This window comes from Scyliorhinus canicula, chromosome 20 (assembly GCF_902713615.1).
Source record: "Scyliorhinus canicula chromosome 20, sScyCan1.1, whole genome shotgun sequence".
NCBI lineage: Eukaryota > Metazoa > Chordata > Chondrichthyes > Carcharhiniformes > Scyliorhinidae > Scyliorhinus > Scyliorhinus canicula.
The window spans coordinates 36,142,042-36,166,893 of record NC_052165.1 but is presented as its reverse complement, the minus strand read 5'-3'; the positions used below and the strand labels follow the sequence as shown (position 1 = coordinate 36,166,893).

General features: G+C 46.6%; 1 protein-coding gene across 1 annotated transcript; it reads left to right on the top strand.

Moving 5' to 3' along the window:
• Positions 1-4,820: 4,820 nt before the first annotated feature.
• Positions 4,821-10,568, top strand: LOC119955271 (dual specificity protein phosphatase 6-like). The gene is made up of 3 exons (XM_038781340.1): positions 4,821-5,626; positions 6,280-6,723; positions 9,076-10,568. The coding sequence occupies exons 1-3, from the start codon at positions 5,227-5,229 to the stop codon at positions 9,384-9,386; spliced, it is 1,155 nt and encodes a 384-aa protein (XP_038637268.1). The 5' UTR covers positions 4,821-5,226; the 3' UTR covers positions 9,387-10,568.
• Positions 10,569-24,852: the final 14,284 nt, after the last annotated feature.

The window sequence follows — 24,852 nt, the reverse complement described above, 5'->3', positions numbered from 1 at the left end:
GTAACAAGCCAATCAGTTGTATCAAACCGCCACAGAGAAAATGTGCTGTGGGTGCACAGCTCTGGTTAATGAGAAGGCTAACATTCCATTGCAACATTTAAACCAGGTGGATTTTGATAAGCTTGTCCAGATAACAGCAAAGTCCTAACAGCCTGAACTAACAGGTCATTCATGTCAAAACAAAGGGGTTACCATGCGGGTCTATTACTTTAAGACGCCAATAACTGTACAACTCAAGTTGATAAACTGCCGTGTTCTCAAGGGAAATTAGGGATGGGCAATAAATGCTGACCGTGCCAATGATGTCCACATGCCAAGAACAAAATTTATAAATGAGTCCAGTTCATATTTGCTTTGCGTTTTTTTTGATTTTATTCAATTAATAGTTGAATCAATGAAAATAAAGAACTTCTATTTAAATTGCGCCATTCATAACCTCAGGAGCATAATACAGCACTTTTTTTTTTAAGGGGAAATTAAGCGTGGCCAATTCACCTACCCTGCACATTTTTAGGATGTGGGGGTAAGACCCACGCAGACACTGGGAGACTGTGCAAACTCCATGCAGTCAGTGATCTGGGGCCGGGATCAAACCTGAGTCCTCGGCGCCGTGAGGCAGCAGTGCTAACCACTGTGCCAATTAGACGCCCATACATGATACAACAATTGATTCCTTTTAAAATGCAATCATTATTGCAATGTTGGAAACATAGCAGCCAATTTAGGCACAGCAAGCTCCCACACACAACAATGTGATAAATGTATTGATTGTCTATTTTTCAGTAATGTTGGTGGAGGGACAAATATTGGTCAGGGCTTCTGTCAAAACAGTGCCAGAGATCTTTTACATCCACATGTTAGGAAAAGTGAAGTCTCAATTTAACAAACGACAGCACCTCTGACAGTGCAGCACTTCTTCAGTATAGTATTGAAGTGTCAGGTGAGATTTTTGTGGTCAAGTCGCCAGAGAGGACTTCAACCCACAACCTCCTGAGTCAGTGAACCCACTGAACCACGTCTGATAAACAAGCCATTAAGACAATAGATTCAGTTTCCACTCTATGTTTGCTGATCTCAGTGGGAGAAACATCACAATTAACTAGCTGTGCTGCAATAGCTGGCTGATGCACACTGTTATGGGTCACCGGTGATTAATGATTGAGCAGGCAAAGTATTAAGATATGGTTTTATAGGGAAGGTAGGGAATAGGGTGAAGAAGAGTGGAAGGAAGGAGATGGGGAGGGAAGGAGAAGACAGGGAGGAAAACAGAGAGGAAGAGGAGAAGGGCAAAACGGAGGAATGAGAGGGGTAGAGAGAGGGGAATGGAGGCAGGAGAGAGGAGAAGGGATGGAGGGAGAAGATGGAGGGGAGAGGGGGAGGAAGCAGAAAGGGGAAGAGAGGGACATGGAAGGAAGGGAGAGTGGAAGAGAGGGAGGAGAATGGGAGAAATGGAGGGAAAGAAAGAAGGGGCGGGGAGGGAGAAGGGAGGAGAGGGGAAGGAATGGAGAGGGGAAGAGGAGAGATAGAGGAAGGGAGGGAGAAAGAGTGGGGAATGGAGAGGAGGAAGGGAGGGAGAGAGGGGAAGGAAGAGAGAGAGAGGTTAAGGAAGGGAGGGGGAAGGAGGGAGAGAGAGGGGAAGGGAGGGAGAGAGAGTGGGAAAGGAAGGGAGGGAGATAGAGGGGAAGGAAGAGGGGGAAGGAAGGGGGAGAGAGAGAGGGAGGGAGAGAGAGAGGGAGGGAGGGAGAGAGAGGGGAGAAGGGAGGGAGAGTGGGAAAGGAAGAGAAAGGAGGGAAAATGGAGAGAGGGGAGCGAGGAGTAGGGGAGAATAAGTCCCAGAGGGAAAAGAATCGAAGGGATGGAGAGAGGAAGAGTCTGAGATGAAGGGGGACGATGGGGTAAAGGGAGAGGGAAGATGGGAGGGAAGGGGAAGGGAGGAGGTGGGGAAGGAGGGAGAGTTGAGAGGGAAGAGTGAGGTAGAAGAGAGAGTGGGAAAGGGGCAAACTGGCAGGAATGAATTTCTGAAGAGGCCCTAAGAATTGTTTTAATTGCAAACAGGCGGAAGATAAGGACATAACGGCGCCCAACCAAAAATCCACTGGGAAATTTAAAATGTCATCTTGTAATTTGGGGGAATATCTGAGTTGTGTCACTCTGAAGGGGTTTGCTGCCCAGTTGGGTCATCTTAATGTTAAAGCCAAACTGGAAAGATGAGAAATTCCCGTTTCTGTGAAAGGTTAAAAGACTCTGAAACGAAGCAGCAGAGGTTTAGATTCCGACAGTTTCAACGCACGACAAAGATTGTTCCTGAAAAGTTTCGTTGAATTGTTTTGAACCAGTCTGATCACACCTGCCCGAGGCATGTCTGGCTGGCAAAAGGGTTCCTTCCTTTAAAAGAGCAAAAACGTGGAATCGAAACCTATCTGGCAAAAGAAACTGGTTCAAATTGAGTGTTCAAATCCCCCCCAGTCCCGTCCGCTGCTTCCTGCATGAGATATCAAAAATAATGTCCCTGCTTCTGCCACCGATTCTCTGATAAATCTATGTCTTTGGTGAGATGGCGACACATTTGAGATTAAATAGAACAGAGAGCAAAAATCTCACACTAGAATACAAAGTGATTCAGATAACACACCCACAACAAAAGCACAGGGTTAAGGGGATGGAGATGGAAGTTAACATTGTAAACGACTTTAATACAATGGGACTTCGACAGAATGAGGCATCGCGTCTGATCTGTAGGAGACGGAATGGTTGGACCTATTGCGCCTGTTATCTGTGTGACTGTATAATGAAGAGGTGCTCTTTCCTGGGGGATGTCACAGATCTGACCTGTTTCCACTGATTAAAGCCCGTCTCAGGTATCAGCGTTGGAAAATGTTCAATCAACAAATTGCAGCGGTGTCGATCTAAACATTTTTTTGAATGATTAGGGGAATGGTACATGCATAACCCGGCATAGAGAAATAAATTCAACCGCATTACTTAGACCCAAAGCAAAGGTAATGGTTACAGAAACTGAAAGAAACACATATATAGCACAGCATAAATAAACTGTAACTCCATCCCTGTGAGAACCTACACTTCCCTGCACCAGCAGTTTGCTATCTGAACATGGAGATCAAGAGCTATCCGTGATTCCTGTTTATCTCAATCTATTCGCAAGGTTGAGTGTTCCTTGTTTCCTGTTTCTCTTAAGATGTCAGTATTAAAAGCTCCATTGTAAAGACTTTGAGAGAGACGATTTCTGCCGCCTGTCTGTAGGGGATCCCTCGCCATATATACTGGGGGGGGGGGGGGAAATAACAGATCTTCTTGGTTGCAGCAGATACATGAGTTTGTTGGGATAGTTCCTTGGGGTTGTTTCCTGTGAGAGTCATTTTGTTTTGCACTAAACACCAAGACATCGCCACAACTAAAGATGCTGTGAACCCAGTGCCTTGTTGGAACCTGTGTAACATTTCAGCAAAGCAATTGTCCTGGAGATTTCAATATCTGCGGGGGTGGTTATATTTATGAATCACAATTAAATGCCCTTTCCGTGTAAAATATGGCATTGCTCGAGTGCAATAAATAGCCTCAAGCAAAAGATACTCGCATTCTCCAGCCGCCGGATCCATCAGCTCTCAACACAAGACTGAGAACCCAAACCGCGACACAGATTAAAAACCTTGGGGATTATTATTTCTGTTTTTCAATTTCACTGTGAGGATCAGAACATTTTGTATTATTCGCCCCACGCCTTCCTAAGTAATTTCGTAACGCCCCCAATGCTCAGAAGCAGGGTGTTTTAAAATTATTCTTTAAATGCTTGGTTATTATGTATTTCCCCCTCCCCCCGGCGGTCTCCCTCCCTCGCCACACACACTCCGCAGTAAGATGCTCAGCAAATCAGAAATACAGTATGTGTGACAATTCCTGAATGTTTGAAATATATTTCCACAGCGGTGTGAACTGCTTGAAAACAATGTTACAACGCACCCAAAAACACGGGGCACTCGCAGAACGAAGCAATTTCCTCCCCATTTCGTTAATCTGCCCGCTCCGGTGTTTAATGTAATTATTAAACAATGAAATGTGGTCTGATCATCACTTGGGGCTGTGTCAAATGCAACCCATGTTGCCAATGTCGATGAGAGAATATCGTTCTTGTAATATCTTGCATTTGAGCAGAAATGTTGATCCTTGTGGAAGCGGGGTGGAGGCAGTGTGTGGGTGGGGGGGGGGGGGGGAGGGGGGAGAGACTGTCAAATAGATGTCGGTCCTTCGGCCGATTTCTGAATTCCCATTGAGAAAAAAAAACGAGGATGCCAAATGCACACAAATGGCACATTGATGTTTGCTGACACAAGAAGGAAACATGTCTAAAAGAGGTAACGCGTTTAATCGGCGGCTAATTACTCTGGGCTGATTTTTAAAAATATAAAAAAGGCGGTTGCAATTATGTAATTTACACCGGGGAATTTTGCTTATGTTATTCGTATTATTAGTCTTGTAGCGATTTATTTTGACTCGTGTGTGTCCATTTGGTTGACTGAAGATGCCTTTATTGGGGGGGGGGGGCTGCTCCTTTTCCCTCCCTCTTTTGTGTGAGCTTTGAGGGAGCGGAAATTCCTGCTTCCGATTGCAAGCAGAAGAGGAAAGCAGAGAAGCCTCTCTCGCTCTTTGTGAATGGCATTTCCAAAGCTCATTTGCATACACACACCAGCCCCGGGTCGTCGCCGCGGCAACTGGGTGACGTCACAATGAGCAGCGGGCGCTGATTGGACGGCGGCTGCTGAATGTATCCATCTATGGAGAGTTATGGCGGGGGGAGGGGGGTTGTTGTGTTTCTATTGAAGAAAAAGCGGAGCGCTCGCTGCAATCGGAGCGGCGCCACCCAGGGTCATTGAGAAAAAAAATAAAGAGCCGTCCCCTATATCATTCAGCAATCCGGGGCCAATCGCAGACAGACTCATTCCTGCCTTCTCTTTTCTTGGGGGAATACATTTTATTTTGGCTCCGGCCATTCAGAGCAATTTTTTTTTGGTGTTGCAATTTGCAAAGCAGATCATTTTGTCACTCAGGTTTTGCAGTTTGCAAGGCATTCCCTTTGCAGAGGGTGTTTCCATTAATAAAAACAAAAGAGCAATTTTTTTTCTACCGCCACCACCACCACGCCGTGGCTTTTGTTTTCTGGGGGCTTTTTAAAATTTCTGACCTGATGCTTGCTCAGTGAGGTTTGCCCCCATGTTAGAGAGATTTCCCTGTGCCCCGTTTGACTCGGAAATGGCGATCTGCAAGGCGACGGGCTGGCTGCATGACCAGCTGGAGCGGGGCACCGAGCGGCTGCTGCTGGTGGACTGCCGAGCCAGGGAGCTGTACGACTCGTCGCACATCGAGGCGGCCATCAACGTGGCCATCCCCGGCTTGATGCTCCGGCGCCTGAGGAAGGGCAACTTCCCCGTCAGGTCGCTCATCTCCAACAACGAGGACAAGGAAAGGTTCGCCCGGCGCTGCAAGACCGATATCATCCTGCTGTACGACGAGAGCACGGTGGAGTGGAACGAGAACCTGAACGCCACCTCGGTGCTGGGCTTGTTGTTGAGAAAGTTAAAGGACGAAGGCTGCAAAGTGTTCTGCCTGGAAGGTATCGTTTTAAAACACTGTAAAGCCCTAAACGCGCGCGTGTGCATATATATATATATATTAAAAGATAGCAAGTGAGGGACAGTTTAATATTTGTCTGTGATTTAAAACGCTACACCACATTCTCCCCACGTCTGTGTGGGTCTTACCCCCACAACCCAAAAGATGTGCAGGGTATGTCACGCTAAATTGCCCCTTAATTATAAAAAAACACTCTACACCTACAGAATCCGCAGCACAGACCGTCTCGGTCCAACTGGCAAATCTAAAAATCCTGTTCAATTCAAACCCTCTCCAAAATTATATTAAAATTGAGGATCAATGCTTTATCTCAAAGGGCTTACACCACATTCTTGCAAACAAAAGACTTGCATCGAAACCATAAACAATGATCTGGTTGGAAAGCGGGTGGAAACATATTTAATAATAAGTTTCAAGACAGATGGCTAGGAAGAAAGCGGGAGAATTACTGGGCTACGGGGAAAGTGCATGCTATTAATTGAACAGCTTTCGCCAGAGCAAGCATGTGCACAATGGGCCGAAGGGCCACCTTCTGTGCTGTGATTTGAATGATGTATTTTTTTTACTGATGTGGTTTTTAACGTGGTGCCTGTTGCATTTTCCCTTTTTGTGTGTGTGTGTGTGTGTTCTCAGGCGGATTCAGCAAGTTCCAGGCGGAATACCCAACACACTGCGAGACCAACCTGGACAGCTCCTGCGGCAGCTCCTCGCCCACCCTGCCGGTGCTGGGGCTCGGGGGGCTGCGGATCAGCTCCGACTCGTCTTCTGACATCGAGTCGGAGCCGGACCGAGACGCCCCCAACAGCGCGACCGAGTGTGACAGCAGCCCGCTGTCCAACAACCACCAGCCCTCCTTCCCCGTCGAGATCCTGCCGCACCTGTACCTGGGCTGCGCCAGGGACGCCACCAACCTGGACGTGCTGGAGGAGCACGGCATCAAATACATCCTGAACGTCACCCCTAACCTGCCCAACCTGTTTGAGAACGCCGGCCAGTTCAAATACAAGCAAATTCCCATCTCCGATCACTGGAGTCAAAACCTCTCCCAGTTCTTTCCTGAAGCGATCGCATTCATAGGTAAGACCGCCTTATTATTTAAAAAAAAAACACACATCCTCAAACTCACGATTTTCGTTTTTCTATGGGTTTTATTCAGTGGAGTTATGTTTAAGGTTATCCCATTGTGTTTCAACCATCTCCGCTGTGGGGAATGTCAACGGTTAGAGACTTGGGGGGGGGGGGGGGGGGTGTTGTTGAAGCATTGGGGCGAAGGTACAAAAAGCCAAATAACATCGAAATTGCACATTGACTTAATGGTCTCAATACCCTTGGGTACAGTCCTCTGCCCCATCGTTGATGAAGTGGCTTATGGACAATTGGTGATGGAGACAAGTCACTGAGTTTTTAACCTTTTTTTTGTGGTCGAGGTGAATTAAAAAGACAAATTACTTGCTGGAAACAAAAACGGAATAATAATCTTTATTATTGTCACATTAACACTGCAATGAACTTACTGTAAAAATAAATACTGGACAACCTCAGCAGGTCTGACAGCATCTGTGGAGAGAAAAGGGAGCTAACGTTTCGGGTCTGCATGACTCTGACAAAGCTTTGACAAAAGGGTCATCCAGACTCAATGTAAACTCCCTTTTCTCTCCACAGATGCTGTCGGACCTGCTGAGATTGCCCAGTATTTTCTGTTTGAGGACTGTTCTCCCCTTCTTCAGTTCCCTGTTAAACTTTAAATAAAAGGGCAGCATGGTGGCGCAGTGGATAGCACTGCTGCCTCATGGCGCTGAGGTCCCAGGTTCGATCCCGGCTCTGGCTCACCGTCCGTGTGGAGTTTGCACGTTCTCCCCGTGTCTGCGTGGGTTTCGCCCCCACAACCCAAAGATGTTCAGGCTAGGTGGATTGGACATACTAAATTGTCCTTTAATTGGAAAAAATGAATTGGGTACTCTAAATTTAAAAAATCAAAAAATAAAAACACACTTTGTTACATTTCAAGCCTCTGGTTCTAGACGTAGTTCAAATCCCACCAAATTCAATAATTAATATTCCTGGAATTGGCAAGCTCATCCCAGTAATGGTGATCTTAAGCTACCATTTAAAAACCCATCCATTTCACTAATGTCCTTGAGGGCAGGAAGTCTGCCGCCTTGACCCAGTCTGGCCGACATACCACTTGACACCAAAGTCCAAGCAATGTGGTTTTGACTCTTAACCACCCAGTGAAATGGCTTGGCAAGCCTTTCCCTCCATCGTAGCAATTGGGCTTGCCCCACATCCCACAAAAATATTTTTCTTTTTCATAAAAGAAACAAATCTGTAAAGAAAAAGGGAAATCAGTAAAATTTGCACCGGATTTTGTGAAGGGCACAGCCTATCCGCTTCAGTGTTTGCCGAGAGGTTGAAGAGATTCCCATTCGCCTCTTTGCATTCTGTGAGCTTGTGTTTATTTATTTTTTAAGCGATTGTCCCACAGTTTAAATATTTTAGGTCATAGGCCTTTTTTGTTAAACTGAACACCAGTCGGCAAGTGTTCCAGTCTGAGGAATTAAACAAGGTTTTAAAAAGAATCCCAGCAGTTTTTATGTGCAGACAACAGACTTGGGTTTTAACCAGAACTAATGCAATTACAATCCCTGAGACACGGTCTGCAGCCTGGGGCTGATTTCAGCCGGGGCGGAAAGAATTTCGGCTGGAAGCCACAGAGAAACTAATCTAAAGGCATTGTAATGTATTTCCTCCTACAAAGGAAACCATTTTCAGGCAATGTTGACATCCTGTTCCTGTTAATGGGCCTTGTCCCCTATGACTTTCCTCTTTCTTCTGGAACGCCTGAATGCCTCCATTGTGGAGGGAAGCACAACAGTTGGGAGAATAATTTAATAGACTCCACAGCCTGAAAGTCTCTACATTGGCGACATTCTCTAGTATCTTGCAACATTTCTATTGAAACATTTGTACGGCAGACATTAATACACCGGAGATGAATGCACTTTTCTATCAGCACTGACCCACATACAGCCTTCTCAGTTTCAGTAAGAAGATGCAGGGCAACTTTACAAGTCTCCCTGCTTTTTTCTAAAACATTTAACTGTCCAACCTACACAGTGCTCTGTAAGTGCCCCCCTCCCCCCCCCCCCCCCCCGCCAAAACACCCTACACACACAGCATAACTGGAGATAATTTGCTTTGACACAACCATAGATTAAATGAAGAGAGGATGCATTTTTAATTTGGGTGCAGGCAGGGGGAACAACAAATGGTGCTGAACATTTTAAAAACTAACTTCAAAATGTGGCACATATGTTTTGCTTACAAGTGTTTCTGTTAATTGGAGGAATGTTTAATTTTTTCACCCATTTAGACTCTCGTTGCTCTCATTGACCTGGGTGTCTTTTTTTTTCCTGAAATGTTTTTCAGATGAAGCCCGTAACCAGAGCTGTGGCGTGTTGGTGCACTGTTTGGCTGGGATCAGCCGCTCGGTTACGGTGACCGTGGCCTATCTGATGCAGAAGCTGAACCTCTCCATGAACGACGCCTACGACATTGTGAAGATGAAGAAGTCCAATATCTCTCCCAACTTCAACTTCATGGGGCAGCTGCTGGACTTTGAGCGGACCCTGGGCCTCAGCAGCCCCTGCGACAACCGGCTGCCCTCGCAACCCCTCTACTTCACCACCACTCCCACCAATCAAAACGTCTTCCAGCTCGACCCACTCCAATCCACTTGAATGCTGAACCTGGCGCCAGCGAGAGAGGCTCGGAAGAATTTTACTGGTCAAATCACTGACAGATAAATGGGTCACAATGGGTATGGATAAGGACAGCTGATCTCACCGAAGGCAACTTGACTCTTTTGTTCAAGCAGCTGTTGTGAAGGGAGGTAAACCCTGACCTTTGACTTTGAGACCACTGATGGTTCATTCAGTTAGTTGGAAAAGTGCAGTAGCTGAAAGCTTCACAATCTAAAGTGGGACAAAGAGAGAAGTCACGTGAAGTGTTCACACTCTCTTGATTAATTCCCTCCTTTTGAGTTCTATCGGTAGCAGAATGTTTGTCTTCAATGAAGACTTTTTATTCAAGCTGGGTAGGAGAGGAAAATAAATGGTTTTTAGAGTTCTGGAATTGGCCACAATTATATATTTCTGTACTCCAGATCTTGAGGAGTACCATGCAGTATGATGTCTGTATATATATCGTCTTGTGTACAGATCCAGTATCACAATTGTACATCAACCAAGATGTTGTATTACTGGGTGGATTGTTATAAGGAAAGTAGATTCCTATGAGGTACTTGGGATTGAATCCAGTACATCTCCTTCCTTGCAGAACTAAAGGACTGGAAATGTATAATTAGTATGTAAATTAATATTATGTTTTAACTGATTATTCGGACAGTATATACCAAAAAGATTTTTGTGTTTTCTTTGACCTGCTTTGATATGTTGCTTTGTTTTGCGTATGGGTGCAACTTGAAGCTGGCCTATGATTTATGCTCTTTTATTTTCTTCTATTCTCCACTGAGAGCCTTGGTAATGTGTAATGCAGTACTTGTGTTTTCTTGCTAATGAATGAGTAGACTGTTATTTGAAAATGGGACTGGCGAATCTTTTTGTGTTAATTTTTATATGAGCAATGCGTATTTCATACGGTGCATTACCTCTGTGCAGACTCTTCAGGGAAGTTGATCGTGAATGCAATAGTTTTTTTTTTCTACAAGTCTGTATTTAAAACTGGAAGCCAATACTGTGTGTATACACTGCACTTGCTGTAACTCGGTAGCCAAGTGAGAAAATGTCCCCAATTCATTGTCGCTGACGGCTTAATGTGGGAAGGGGAATTTATTCTACGAATGATTGATTGTATAATACTAAGTTATTAATAAATAACTATTTTGTCTATATAGAAACGTACACACGCTTTCAGCTTTATTTGGTTATCCTTGTCCTGATGTCAGTGATGGGAGTTTTGTGATTAAGAAATAATAGAATCGAGCGAGGGCAGCACGGTGGCACAGTGGTTAGCATTGCTGCCTACGGCGCTGAGGACCCGGGTTCGAATCCCGGCTCTGGGTCACTGTCCGTGAGGAGTTTGCACATTCTCCCTGTGTCTGCGTGGATTTCACCCCCACACCCAAAACATGTGCAGGATAGGTGGATTGGCCACGCTAAATTGCCCCTTAATTGGAAAAAATAATTGGGTACTCTAAATTTAAAAAGAAAAATAATAGAATTGAGCATGAGAAACAAACAGGAAAATTACTTAAAATGCAACACACTAGTAAATGGCAACTCACGCTTGTTTCAAAAAGGACATCCTGCCTGGCTAACCACAAGGTTTGAGGAAGTGACACTCAGAAGTACATCTTGGTAGGTTCTTATGATGTACTTCATCTCAACTTCAAGTGCAAAAGCCTGTTACATGCAGGTTTAAGGAAGTGAGTCTTATTTTTAAATGAGGAATCGAAACGAAAGAGGAACCTCAGGGGTAATGAGACATGAAAGCTGTGGGAAGATGCAGTGAGTGCAGAGTTTGGATCCAGTGCTTTCATGCCACCACCACTATTTCTAATCAATATCAATGACCTGAGTGCAGAAACATGATGACATTGGTCAGATTTGCAGACAGAATTATCAGAGTAGCACAACACAAGGAGGCCATTTAGCCTATCAAGCCTACTGCAGTTCGTTCAAAGAGCAATCCTTTTAATCCCTCTCCCTGGCTCTTTCCCAAACCCCTGCAAATCCTTGATCCTTCAGGTATGTTTTAATTTCCTTTTAAAGGAATTGAATCCGTGTCCAGAATCCAATCTAAATCCACAGCATCGTGTGAAATAAGAATTCCCACGTCATTTCTGGTTCTTTTGCCAATCACCCTCTAGTTAGTGACATTTCCCCCAGTTTCTCTTTATCTGAAACCTTACGTTATTTTCCAACACTTCTACCAAATCTCCTCTTACCAAATCTGCTCCAAGGAAAACAGCTCGGCTACTCCAGTCTAAAAACATAACCAATCCCTCGGCTAGTCAATTTATTTCATACCCTCTCTAAAACCGTCGCATCCTTCCTAAAGTGTGGTGCAATACCCCAGCTAGGGCCAGATTTGGGTGTCATAACATCCTGGGGCTTGTACTCCTAACCCTCTAATAATGCCCAGGGTTTATACATTGCTGTCATATTCAAAGACTTGTGCGCAATACCTACCTCCAGGCACTATGGTTCTTGCACCCTGAGGGGGAAATGTTACACAAAGCATTCAAGGAACTGCAGGCGGCTAGTAGATAAAGTAGGGGCAAATAATACAAATATGTTCATGGTGATAGACATTGGAAGAAAAACATAGGGAATATATTCATTCTCAAGCGGTATCGGATACCGTTTGGAGATGGGCTGGCAGATACCTGGGTGTGATAATAGGATGCAAATATTTGAATGTGTCTCGTCATGGAGTGTAATCAACACTGAACAGTTGAGCTTGATTACCAGATCAATACAAGAGTAGCTTGATGATGCCATCTTGCTATCGTCTTATAGTGTGCCAGTTGGGGCACATTTTTGCGCACTGCATTCAGATCTGGTCAAGAAGGCACAAGCAAAAGATGCAAACCTTGGAATGAAATGCAGAGAAGGGAACAAAGCTGATGGCTAGTGTAAGCTGATTTATGAGGAGATTTAGAAAAACGCTGACTCCTCAAGCCTTGGTGGAAGCGAATTAGAGCGTAGCAGTGTTCAAGATGTTAAGTGGAACAGAGAAGATTAAACTTTCACACTAATAAGTGCTAAAAAAAATCTTTAAAATGTACCTCTCTGACCAAACTATTAGTTATCTCTCCTCAGAGTCAAATGTCTGATTCTGATCTTGTGAAGAGCCTTGGGCTTGTTTTTTTAAAACCACTTTAAAGGTGCCTTATAAATACAACGTTGTTGTTAAGCCATGATTACAAGACGAGGAAGCATAGTTACAAACCATTAAAAAGCAAATTCAGCTCCGATGTCAGGAAGCATTTCAAATAAAAGTAATCAATACCTGGAATAGAGGCTCTAAGTCTGGAATCATTCCCGAGGTCATTAGATGTCTGTAGAAACCCGAGATTTTATGGAAGGCTGAGCTAGGTGGACCAAGGGGTTTCCTTCAGCTGCACAAAACTCCGTCAGCCACAGAGAAGGTCAAAGCACCAATTAATTTGGTCACTGAAACCAGGCCAGGTCAGTAGGTAAATGGCAGCATTAATGTTGTGTTATGGCGTTCAATAAATTGCAGCTGCTCAGGGTGTCACACACGAACTAACAAAGTGAAAGCCTATCGTAAGATCGCACATTGTATAGGTCTCATTCTTTTTTTAAATATAAATTTAGCGTACCCAATTATTTTTTCCAATTAAGGGGCAATTTAGCCTGGCCAATCCACCTATCCTGCACGTCTTTTTTGGGTTGTGGGGGCGAAACCCATGCCGACACGGGGAGAATGTGCAAACTCCTCACGGACAGTGACCCAGGGCCGGAATTCGAACCCAGGTCCTCAGCGCCGTAGGCAGCAATGCTAACCACTGTGCCACCGTGCTGCCCGTATAGGTCTCATTCTTGATGTGTTGTAATAAGAGGCATGAAAATTATCACTGTACCTGGCTTGTTCTTCAATGAGAAAGGTATTTTATACACTTTGGGAAGAGCTTCACACAGTGAATTGCCACCTTTGAATGCTGTATTTAATTTGTTACTCTTGAGCTGAGCTGACTCATAAACAAGACCACTAGCTGGAGACAAGTTCAAAAGGCTGAAAATCCATTGGCTTTTTTTTTAGCATTTTCTTATTCAAAAATGAAGTCAGCGACATGGGTCCGAAGATCTCTGCTTTGGTTAAGAATTCCCCCACACCCATAAACACTAAACCTTCATGTGAGCAAATGATTTCCCATGGATGGGAGCAGCAGCAAGTACAATGGACACAGCATATAGTATGTGTGGAAACCAAAGACAGGACTTTGGTCTTACCGATCTACAGCCAATCGATACATTTTATTTCTTTTAATCAAAATGGTGGTGTTTGAAAGTAAAGATCTTGTTACAGGAAGAATTTGTTACAAATACTTTTCTTTTGAGAATGGAAAAAGAAGAAACGATGAGGATTTAAAATGTCATAAGAGTAGCTTTCAATCTGTAGACTTTGCAGTAAAAAAATAGTTTATAGTAATTGTGTGACAATTTAGGCTAAAGTGCAGTACTGAGGGAGTGCTGCATTGTCAACTGTGCCTTCTTTTCAAATGAGACAATCACTGACGTCTCATTCGTCCAGAAGGGCAACAGGCTACCAATATTTTCTAGGAAGAGTGGATTTTATCCCACAGCCCTCACCAAGATCCATCCCTCAAGTAATGCCACCAAAACAGCTGAACTGCTCATTTATCACTATTGCTGTCTGTGGGACTTTACAAAGCGCAATGTGACTACATTACTATTATACAATGTATTAGCCTCATTAGCTATGGGACATCCTGAGGATGTGAAAGACACTTTGTGAATGCAAATGTTTTCCTTCTTACAAGTTTTGATGAAACACTTTCATATTTCCCTTATGGTTAAGCGGTATAATCAGTTTGCTTTATGAAATAGCATAATTTATCTTTGCATTGGTCTCTTGTTAATTAATTAGATTGCGTATTATATGGAAACCAATAATACTTTCCGTCAAAATCCTAGAACTTCCTCACAAACAGCACAGTGCATGTACTTACGAGCAATTGAATTAGGAGTAGGCCACTCGGCCCTTCAAGCTTGCTCTGCCATTCAGTAAGATCATGGCTGATCTGACTGTAACCTCAACCCCATATTCCTATCTACCTCCGATAACCTTCCACCCTCTTATTAATCAAGAATCTATCTGGCTCTTCCTTACGGAAGAGAGTTCCAGAGACTCACGATCCTCGGAGAAAGAAATTAACCTCATCTCTGTCTCAAATGGGTGACCCCTTATTTTATAAACAGTGACTCCTAGTTCTAGATTCTCTGACGAGGGGAAACGTTCTCTCCACATCCACCCTGTCAATAACCCCTCATGTTCTTAATCTACACAATGTGGACTGCAGTGCTTCAAGAAGGTGGATGAAGGGCAATTTGGGATGGGCAATAAATGCTGAGACACATTCCTTGAACAAATATTAAGTCCTTACCGCATGAATGTTGTTGCTTACAGGGGGACAATATAAAGAGACAATTAAGAAAGGAAGAAGTTGTACTTCACTTCAATTCTCTGCTGAAGGGTGTCTATGTGGGTCTCACCCCCACAACTCAAAAAGATGTGCAGAGTAGGTGGATTGGCCACGCTACATTGCCCCTTAATTAGAAAAAAAGAATTGGGTACTCTAAATTTATTTTCTTAAATTCTCTGCTGAGGGTAGGTCCAACCCACATGCCATAACCTCCACCACAGAGTCAGGTCTTAAATCCAACCACAGTCAGAACAGGGGTCGAACCCTGTTGGCACTAATCAGACCCATGGCAGTTGTCCAGTCAACTGGACCGACCTCCCACCGCCTCCCCACCAAGGAGTGCCAAGTTACTGCAACAGCATGGGAGTCTGGAATGACTAGCGTTGGGAGAGTCCAATTTTCTTTCCACTACATGGCTTTTGTTTTTAAACTTAGAGCGCCCAATTCATTTTTTCCAATTAAGGGGCAATTTAGCGTGGCCAATCCACCTACCCTGCACATCTTTTGGGTCGTGGGGGCGAAACCCACGCAAATAGGGGGAGAATGTGCAAAATCCACACGGACAGTGACCCAGAGCCAGGATCAAACCTGGGACCTCTGTGCCGTGAGCCAGCAGTGCTAACCACTGTGCCACCATGCTGCCCTGTCCATCACATGGCTGACCAGTAATCTCCCGCTCTTAATTCCTGCCATTTGCATGTGCTGACACTCAACCTGTTTGGCCGCATTATGAACTTTCCTTTCCAATCAAGTCCTAGAGTTGGACTTGAACTTGGAACCTCTTGCTCAGAGCCTAAGGCTGTAGAACCAGGGGATAAAATCTCCGAATACGAAGTAGGCCATTTAGGCCCTAGATGAGATGGTAGATCTTTGAAATTCTCTACCCCAGAGCGTCGTGGAAGCTCCATGCAGATTGACAGATTTCTAGATATTAAAGACATCACGGGATATGGGGAGAGTGCAGGAAAAAGGTGTTGAGATATAGGCCGGGATTCTCCGACCTGTCTTCCTCATGCTCTGGCGCCGTTTTTTGGGCCCCGGCAGGATCTCCGTTACGCCGGTCGGTGGCCGTTGACAGCGATTCCTCGGGTCCCGATGGGCCGAGTGGCTGATGAGTTTGGCCCAGTCCCGCTGGCGTGGACTTCTCAGGTCCCACACGGCGGGACCTGGAAAGTGAGTGTGCGGGGCCATCCTGGAGGGGGGGGGGATTCGACCCCGGGGGGGGGATCTGACCCCGGGGGGGGGGGGGGGGGGGGGGGGTGGCCTGGCCTGCAATCAGGGCCTGCCGATCGGCCGGCGGGTTGGTTCCATGAGGGCCTTCTTTACTCCGCGCCGGGCCCCTGTAGGGCTCCGCCATATTACCGGAGCCCGGTGCAGAGAAGGGAACCCCCGCGCATGCATGGAATCACGGCGGCTGTTCCGCGCATGCGCGGGAATACACCGGCTGTTCCGCGGATACACGGGCCATTCCCCGCCGGCTGGAGCTGCGGGGACGACTCCGGCGGTACCCTAGCCCCCTAGAAAGGTGAGAATTCCTCACTTTTGGGGGCCGTTTTCACGCCGGCATGGGGACATAGCCCCATTTTTAGAGCATCCCGCCCATAAGATCAGCCAGGATCTGTTTAAATGGCAGAACAGACTCTAGGGGCCAAATGGCCTACTCCGGTTCCTGTTTCCTCCATTCCTATGCAATCCATTTAACATTTAGACTTTTGTATATACACCTCCAACAGTGCATCATTCCCTTCACCGTGCATCAAAAGTAATAAGAATCTTTATACGATAGTATAAACCAGTGGTCACACTCTGAGGAAATGGGGTGAACCATTTTGGACTGAAATTAGAAATTTCTTCACGCAGAGCGTGGTCAGCCTCTGAAAGCAGCTGAGGCCAAAACATTGTGGGCTGGCTTCACTGCTGTTGGGATTCTCCCTTTACGCCGGCAGCGCATCCACGCCCGGGGATTTCCCAACGTTGTGGGACTGCTCACAATGGCAAACGCCATGGGCTGCCTGGAGGGACGGAGAATTCCTCTGCTGGCGCTGCACCAGAAAACTGGCCCAGTGGGACGGAGAATCCTGCTCCACATGTTTTCAAGAAGGAGTTAGATATTGCTCTTGGGGCTAAAGGGATCAAAGGATATGGGGGGAAAGTGGGAACAGGTTACTGAGTTGGAAGATCAGCTATGATCATGAAGGGCAGCACGGTGGCCTAGTGGTTAGCACAACCGCCTCACGGCGCTGAGGTCCCAGGTTCGATCCCGGCTCTGGGTCACTGTCCGTGTAGAGTTTGCACGTTCTCCCCGTGTCTGCGTGGGTTTCGCCCCCACAACCCAAAAATGTGCAGAGTAGGTGGATTGGCCACGCTAAAATTGCCCCTTAATTAGAAAAAATAATTGGCTAACCTAAATTTAAAAAAAAAAAGCTATGATCATGAATGCAGAGCAGGTTCGAAGGGCCGAATGGCCTACTCTTACTCCTAATATCTATGTCCATGTTTCTATGAATATTTGGAGTCATTTCCCATGGCTTTGCTGAAGTGTTCTGTGACATTTTCTAAACCCCTCAATTGCACTACAGTTGATTGCACTACTCTGTTACGACTCTGGTGTTTCATTCTGATGCCTCCTTTGAAAGAAACATAGAAAGTCTTCATTTATAAAGCAATTTTCACAACCTGAGGACACCTCAATGTGGCATACAACCAAAAGTACTTGTGAAGTGTAACCAGTGTTATAATGTAGCAAACTCCCCCAAAGAAGTGTCCATATGACCAGGCTTGTTGACTGAGAGATAAATATTGTCCAGGACATTGAGGGGAGCTTCCCTCTGATGTGCTATCTGTGTTGGTCTAGCATCGACTGCAACTGGATGCAGTAAAACGAGAAACAGGCTTCCGACACAGGAGATGGTCCAATACTGTTTTATTGAACCTGTTGATTGCGGTACATAATCTGCTGTGGGTTGACACTCTATTAACCTAACTGATAACCTCCTTCTGGCTTGACCAGACTAGCTCTCTATCACATGGTGATGATGTTCATTGGTTATCCTGGGGCGGCATGTGGAGCACTGGGACTGCAGCGCTGAGGACCCGGGTTCGAATCCCAGTCCTGGGTCACTGTCCGTGTGGAGTTTGTGCATTCTCCCCATGTCTGCATGGGTTTCACCCCCACAACCCAAAGATGTGCAGGATAGTTGGATTGGCTATGCTAAATTGCCCCTTAATTGGGGAAAAAAATTGGGTACTCTAAATTTATAAAAAAGAAAAAAAGAAGGATTGGGGGTGGAGGACAAAAGTTCAGTTGGGCCATAGCCCATTGCCTTGTCTAAAGCATGTGTTGAATTAATAAAAAGTATACTGACTCCCTGAATTCATCGTGGAGTTTATATTTGCAAATGCACTAAACTTAAGTGGTTTACCTGCAGGTTATAGATTTACCAAGACTGGGACCAGAGCAATTAACCCGTGAATGGCCGCTGCTTAAAACCTAAAAGCTACAAAGGCTTAAATCCTTAGTATTGTTCAGAAAAATATTACAGACATTTTGCTGAAGAACTAATGAGGTGAAAATGGATACAGATGGAATAATGTGAGAATACCATTATTATTTTCATTATACTGATACTTGTAGCCTGGTTATTTTGCACAATCTACAAACTATATGGCAACCTCCTTTTCGACCTGACTTGGTCAGGTCCTCATCTCGCTTACTACAACTAACCTTCCAAGGGACAAACTTGACTGGCTGGCATTTCCCCTACAATAGCAGCCAAGATGTGAAGGTATTGGAGTCCTTTATGTAGGAGAATTAAATTTTTTATTACAACCAAACATAATATTTACTATGGGACATACTTGGGTTTAATTTTCTTTTTGTCATCATGTGTGAAAATGCAAGGGCAGTACGGTGGCCAAGTGGTTAGCACAACCGCCTCACGGCGCTGATGTCCCAGGCTCGATCCTGGCTCTGGGTCACTGTCTGTGTGGAGTTTGCACATTCTCCCCGTGTCTGCGTGGGTTTCGCCCCCACAACCCAAAAATGTGCAGAGTAGGTGGATTGGCCACGCTAAATTGCCCCTTAATTGGAAAAAATAATTGGGTAATCTAAATTTATAAAAAAAAAAAAATTGTGAAAATGCGGTGACTTATCACAATGTTTCTGACTTCTGGCAGCGACCATTGTGTGAGTGGTCGCACACAGGGCAGCGTTGCTTGAAGGCGTAGAAAATAAACTCTTTTTACCCAAAATAAGGTGTAACTCCGACGGAAAAGTGTAACTGAAGGTCAGAGGACAAGTTCCCATCCGGGAGCGGCATGTCTGCTGGTTACCAAACCCGGCAGAAGAAGGTGAAGGATCTGGCCAAAGGGTTGGAAGAGACCTGTGGTGCAGCAGCTACTGGAAAGATGGCGGAGGGGGAAGGGTCAGTGCAAGTTGGAAAGTCCCAGGTGGAACAGTTGATGGTCTTCATCAAGGAAGAGTTCCGCCAACAGAGGAAGGAGATGCAGGGGATCGATCGAAGACCATCAAAAGGCTGTGGCACCCCTGAAGGGCTCGATAGAGAGGGTGGAGAAATGTCTGGAGGCCCAGGGGTCGCAGATCCGAGAGATCGAAAGGGTGATGTTGGACCACAGTGAGAGTGCTGGCATTGGAGCTGGGGCTCTTAGGAGACCTTTGCAAAACTTTGAGAGCAATGGTGGAGCAGGAAAACAGGTCAAGAAGACAGAATCTGCAATTAGTTGGCCTGCCTGAGGGAGCGGATGGTGTGAATGCCATGAGGTACGTTTCGAGGATGCTGGCGGGGCTGGTGGCGGAGGGGATGCTGGACAAGGCCCTGAGGCAGACAGAGCGCACAGATCACTGAGGCAGAAGCCAAGAGTTGGGGAGCTGTTGTGAGCGATGATTGTGAGACTCCACAAGCTCGTGAAGAAACAGGAGTTTGCAGTAGGCCAGGGAGAAGAGGAACTGCGAATGGGAGGGGAACAAGGTTCGAATACAGCAGGATATTGAAGCTGAGCTGGCAAAACGGCGTGCGGTGTTAGACAGGACCAAGGCAGTGTTATATCGATGGCAGATCAGGTTTGGCGTACTCTACCCGGCGAAACTATGGGTGACTTATGAAGGCCGGGAATGTTATATTGAGACCCCAGAAGTGCCAATGACTTTATCAAGCAGCACAAACTGGTGGAGAACTGAATAATCTTGGGAGCCAGAGGTGCTGACACTCTGGAATAATGGAGAATACAGATAGAGTGGGGATTGGACGGGGTGGGGGCTTCTTTTCTCCAATGTGGAGGGGTTTTCTCATTTTTTTCTGTTGCGTTGACAAAGGGTAGCGGGGTGAAAAGTGTGTAAGGGGATGGCAGTCTCCCCCCTCTTCTGCTGCCTGTGGATGTGTTTTTTGGGGGAGGTGGCCTGTGGTTCAAGTTGAGTCTTTGTTTGGGTGGGGGAGGGGAAGGTCAGCCAGGAGCCTTCTTCACAGAACAAAGGTGGGGGTTGGGGGTCAGTAGGAGAGCGTTTGGGCAGGAGTTGCTACGCTGGCAGGTAATGCTGGTGAACAGAAGTGAGGTGGGGGAGAAGGCCAAGAGAGGTGGCCGTGGGGGGGGTGGGGTGGTCAGGAGTGGAGAAAGGGGACATCTTGAATGGGCCAGGTATAGGGTGAAATTAACGGGGGTAGAGCCGAAAAGGTGAGGATGGCGGATGGTAGAGGGAAATGGAGGCGTAAGGCCCCGGTACGTTGATAACATGGAGCGTGCGTGCAGCGTGGTCGCAGTGGTTAGCATTGCTGCCTCACGGTGCCAAGGTCCCAGGTTCGATCCCTGCTCTGGGTCATTGTGTGGGGTTTGCACATTCTCCCCGTGTTTGCGTGGGTTTCACCCCCACAACCCAAATATGTGCAGGGTAGGTGGATTGGCCATGTTAAATTGCCCCTTAATTGGAAAAAATGAATTGGGAACTCTAAATTTATAAAAAGAAACATGCAACGTGCGAGGGATCAATGGACTGGTGTAAAGATCTTGGGTCTTTGCGCATCTAAGGAGTTTAAAGATGGGGTTTATGAGTGCAAAGGAAGTGAGGGATCCCGGTGGGAGATATGTGATGGTGAGTGGGTTATTAGAGGTTACGCGCTGGTGGCATTGGTGAATGTGTATGCACCGATGTGGGTTTTATGAGGGGGTTGTTAGCAGCGTTGCTGGATTTGGCCATGCACCAGTTGATTATGAGAGGAGATTTGAATTGTGTCCGAGAGCCGAGGGTAGATAGATCGAGCCCCAGGTCAATGGATAGGATACGAATGGCAAAGGAGCTGGGCAAGTGTATGGAAAAGATGGGTATGGCAGACCTGTGGCACTTCAAGAACCCAGGGGGAGGGAGTATTCCTTTTTCTCATATGTTTATTAGGTGTATTCAAGAATTGGCTTTTTTGTGGTGTGTCGGGAGGGTTTGGTTGGGGTGGAGGGGCAGAGTATGCGGTGATAGTAGTCTCGGACCATGTGCCCCGTTGGCTGGAGATTCAGCTTTGATCGTGACGGGAGTGTCATAATATGCACCCATGCACATCATGAGGTAAAAGCAGGCAGTGATAGACACCCAGGTGAGCCAATCAACTTACAGAACAGAACACGACCAATCACCAGACAGAACACCAGAGGGGGGCTTCTAACTATAAAACACACGAGGCATCAGCACTCCGCCTCTTTCCACTGGTGACAACTGTAGTGACAGTCAGGGTGTACAAATCATTCAACACCTTCTACATATGGATCAGAGCTAGCCTGGTCTAGATAGTTAAAGTTAGTTTACTTAAAGTAGTAGAGAGTCAACTGACAGGCAGCTATGTGCTTCGTTACTGAAGTTCAATAAATCTTATTGAACCAATGCCTACGTTTGGTGTACATTTGATCAGTTAACTGCATCATGTGCAGTACGTGTTACCCCAGGGTGAACAACACAACATGATACCAGAAGTGGCTACTGCTTCTAAGTAATTTACCTTCGAAAATTCATTGACGAGCAGCAGCTGCCTTCCAGTGGCATGGAAAAGATCCAGGCAGCTCCGGATCTCCGGGAACCTTGGCGCCAATTGGCAGGTCTTCAAGCAGAAATTCAGTCTACACATTGAGGCCTCGGGCCTCAAAAGTATCTCCGATGCCTGAAAAATCGGGCTGCTGCTGTCTACTGCGGGGGGTCAGGCCATCCAAATCTTCAATTTGCTCACTTTTGCCGACGGTGAGGACAAGACCAAGTTCCAGACCGTCTTAGCCAAATTCGACAATCACTGTGAGGTCGAGACAAACAAAAGCTTCGCGCGTTATGTCTTCCAGCAGCGCCGTCAGGGTAAGGACGAGCCTTTTCAGTCTTTTCTCACTCATCTTCGCATTCTAGCGCAATCCTGCAACTACGGGACACCGCTGACTCCCTCATCAGAGATCAGATTGTGTTGGGCGTCCACCCCGACGCCCTCCGGGAGCAGCTCCGGAAAAGTAAAAATATGACCCTGTCAGTGGCCATCGAGACGTGCAAAGCCCACGAACAGGCGAAAAGTCGCTATTCCCGCCTTAAGTCGGCAGAGCAGGATCAACGCCTCCCACGAGGCTGAGAGTGTACAGGCCATTGCCTGAATACGGAGCCTGACATCTATGAAGGCGGATATTTTGCGCGCTTTTCCAGGGATCCCACGCATGCGCACTACGGTCGGGAAAACAAAGCGGCCGAAGACTACACTACGCAGGTGCGAGCGGCGGCTGACCCCACTGCACATGTGCGATGATGCACTAAGTGCCACGACGTCGACGTGATGACGTGCCCCAGCTGCAGCACCGCCCATTTAAAGCAGCAATGCCCTGCAAGAGGCAGGCGATGTCTCAACTGCAAGAAGCTTGGCCAGTATGCTGCTTTGTGCAGGTCTGCACCTCCGTCAGGGGGCCAGCGAGACCAGTTCCAACGCAGACGAGTTTGAAGTGTGCAGCACGGGCTGCTGGTCTTGGAATCGGATCCCGTCACCAATCCAGAGGACGACAGCCATTCATGTACCTGACCTGGATCACCTTCCAGTGCTGCAAAAGATGCAGCAGATCAGAACCCAGCAAAAGCTGACATATGATGCCATTGCTACGGACCTGCCAGTGCTCTCTCGGAAGGACGCTGTTCGCATCAAGTTGCCGGTGGAGGCCGGTCAGCTCCAGCTGTTGGTGTTCGACAGGCTGCTCCCACGTCGTTCGTGGTTCGCATGGCTGATAAATCTATTGTAAGGCGCAACAGAAGGGCACTACGCAAACTTGCCTGCCCATCACGGGATCTCACTTTCCCAGATGTCATTCTGCCCTATCCGGACACCTCGCTCCACGAGGCCACCAATCTGGCTGCATGCCAACCGGTCATCCCCGCCTCCACCTCCCAGTCAGTCCACAAGAATCCGATGACAGCCTCAACGACTGGACTTATAAATAGTTCCTTTGTATACATGCTGTTATGTTTCTGCACGCTAGACACCTTACATGTACATATCCATTCACTCACCAATTGCTGTATATAGTTACTTTTGTAAATATGTCGTATATGCTCTAAGCAGCCGACATTTATTTTTTAAAAAGGGGGGATGTCATAATATGCACCCATGCACATCATGAGGTAAAATCAGGCAGTGACAGACACCCAGGTAAGCCAATCAACATGCAGAACAGAACACGACCAATCATCAGACAGAACACCAGAAGGGGGCTTCCAACTGTAAAACACACGAGGCATCAACACTCCGCCTCTTTCCACTGGTGACAACTGTAGTGACAGTCAGGGTGTACAAATCATTCAACACTTTCTGCATGTGGATCAGATCTAGCCTGGTCTGGATAGTTAGAGTTAGTTTACTTAGAGTAGTAGAGAGTCAACCCACAGGCAGCTGTGTGCTTCATTGCTGAAGTTCAATAAATCTTATATTGAATCCACGCCCACGTTTGCTGTATGCTTGATCAGTTAACTGCATCGTGTGCAGTCCGTGTTGCCCTAGGGTGAACAACATGGCAGGGAGCAGAGGCCGTGGTGGAGGCTCGATTCAGGGTTGTTGGCAGATAGAGGGTTTTGCGATAAAGTGCGGGCTATGATTAATGATTATGTAGAATTGAAACAAAATGGGGAGGAGTCAGCTCCTCCCACATTTTGGGAAACGCTGAAAGCGGTGGTCCGGGGGGGACATTATCTCATTTAAGACACATGCGGATAGGGGAAGGAGGGACGAATGTGAATGGCTAATGATTGAGATGGTTGTGGTAGATAGGAAGCACTCAAGGGTGCCCACCATGGAGAGATTGGCAAGGAGGAAAATATTGCACCGGCAATTTGATAGGTTGACGATGGGGAGGGGGGTAGGACAGCTGCGTAGGGCAAGAGGGGTGCAGTATGAATATTGGGGGAAGGGGTAGAATGGGTTAAGATGGAGGAAGAATCTCGTAGGGGGTACAGCTTGAGGGCTAGAAGGGGTGTCGGTTTTGGCACCACCGTGCAAAATTCATGGTTTCGAGCCAAAAGGAATAGACGGTATGTATAGGAAGTGGGGAAAAATGGGGCTGGTTAAGGTGAGGGATCTGTACCTCGAAGAGGGGTTTGCCAGTATAGAGGAACTGAAGGAGAGGGTAGAGTTCCCGAGAGGAAGTGAGTTTAGGTACCTGCAGGTAAAGAACTTCACGCGGAAGGTCTGGAAAGAGTTCCCCATGTTGCAGAGATACACCCTGCTGGAGTGACTGCTACTTCCAAATGTGGAAGGGGAGATCAGGATCAGAGACATGTACAAGTGGCTGGGTGAGCAGGGAGGTGAGCAGGTGGTGAAGATTAAGGAGAAGTGGGAGGGGGAACTGGGAATGGAGATAAACTGGGTAGTATGGAGTGAGTTGCTACAAGGGGTAAATGCGAACCCCTCGTGCCCGAGGATGAGCCTGACACAGTTAAAGGTGATACACAGGGTACATATGACTCGGGGGATAATGAGTGGGTTCTT

What these genes read in the sequence shown, in the direction of transcription:
- LOC119955271 (XM_038781340.1), top strand. Translation starts at nt 5,227, where the DNA reads ATGTTAGAGAGATTTCCCTGTGCCCCGTTTGACTCGGAAATGGCGATC. An exon ending in CAAAGTGTTCTGCCTGGAAG is followed by an intron (nt 5,627 to 6,279) that starts GTATCGTTTTAA and finishes GTGTGTTCTCAG; the next exon opens with GCGGATTCAGCAAGTTCCAG. An exon ending in TGAAGCGATCGCATTCATAG is followed by an intron (nt 6,724 to 9,075) that starts GTAAGACCGCCT and finishes AATGTTTTTCAG; the next exon opens with ATGAAGCCCGTAACCAGAGC.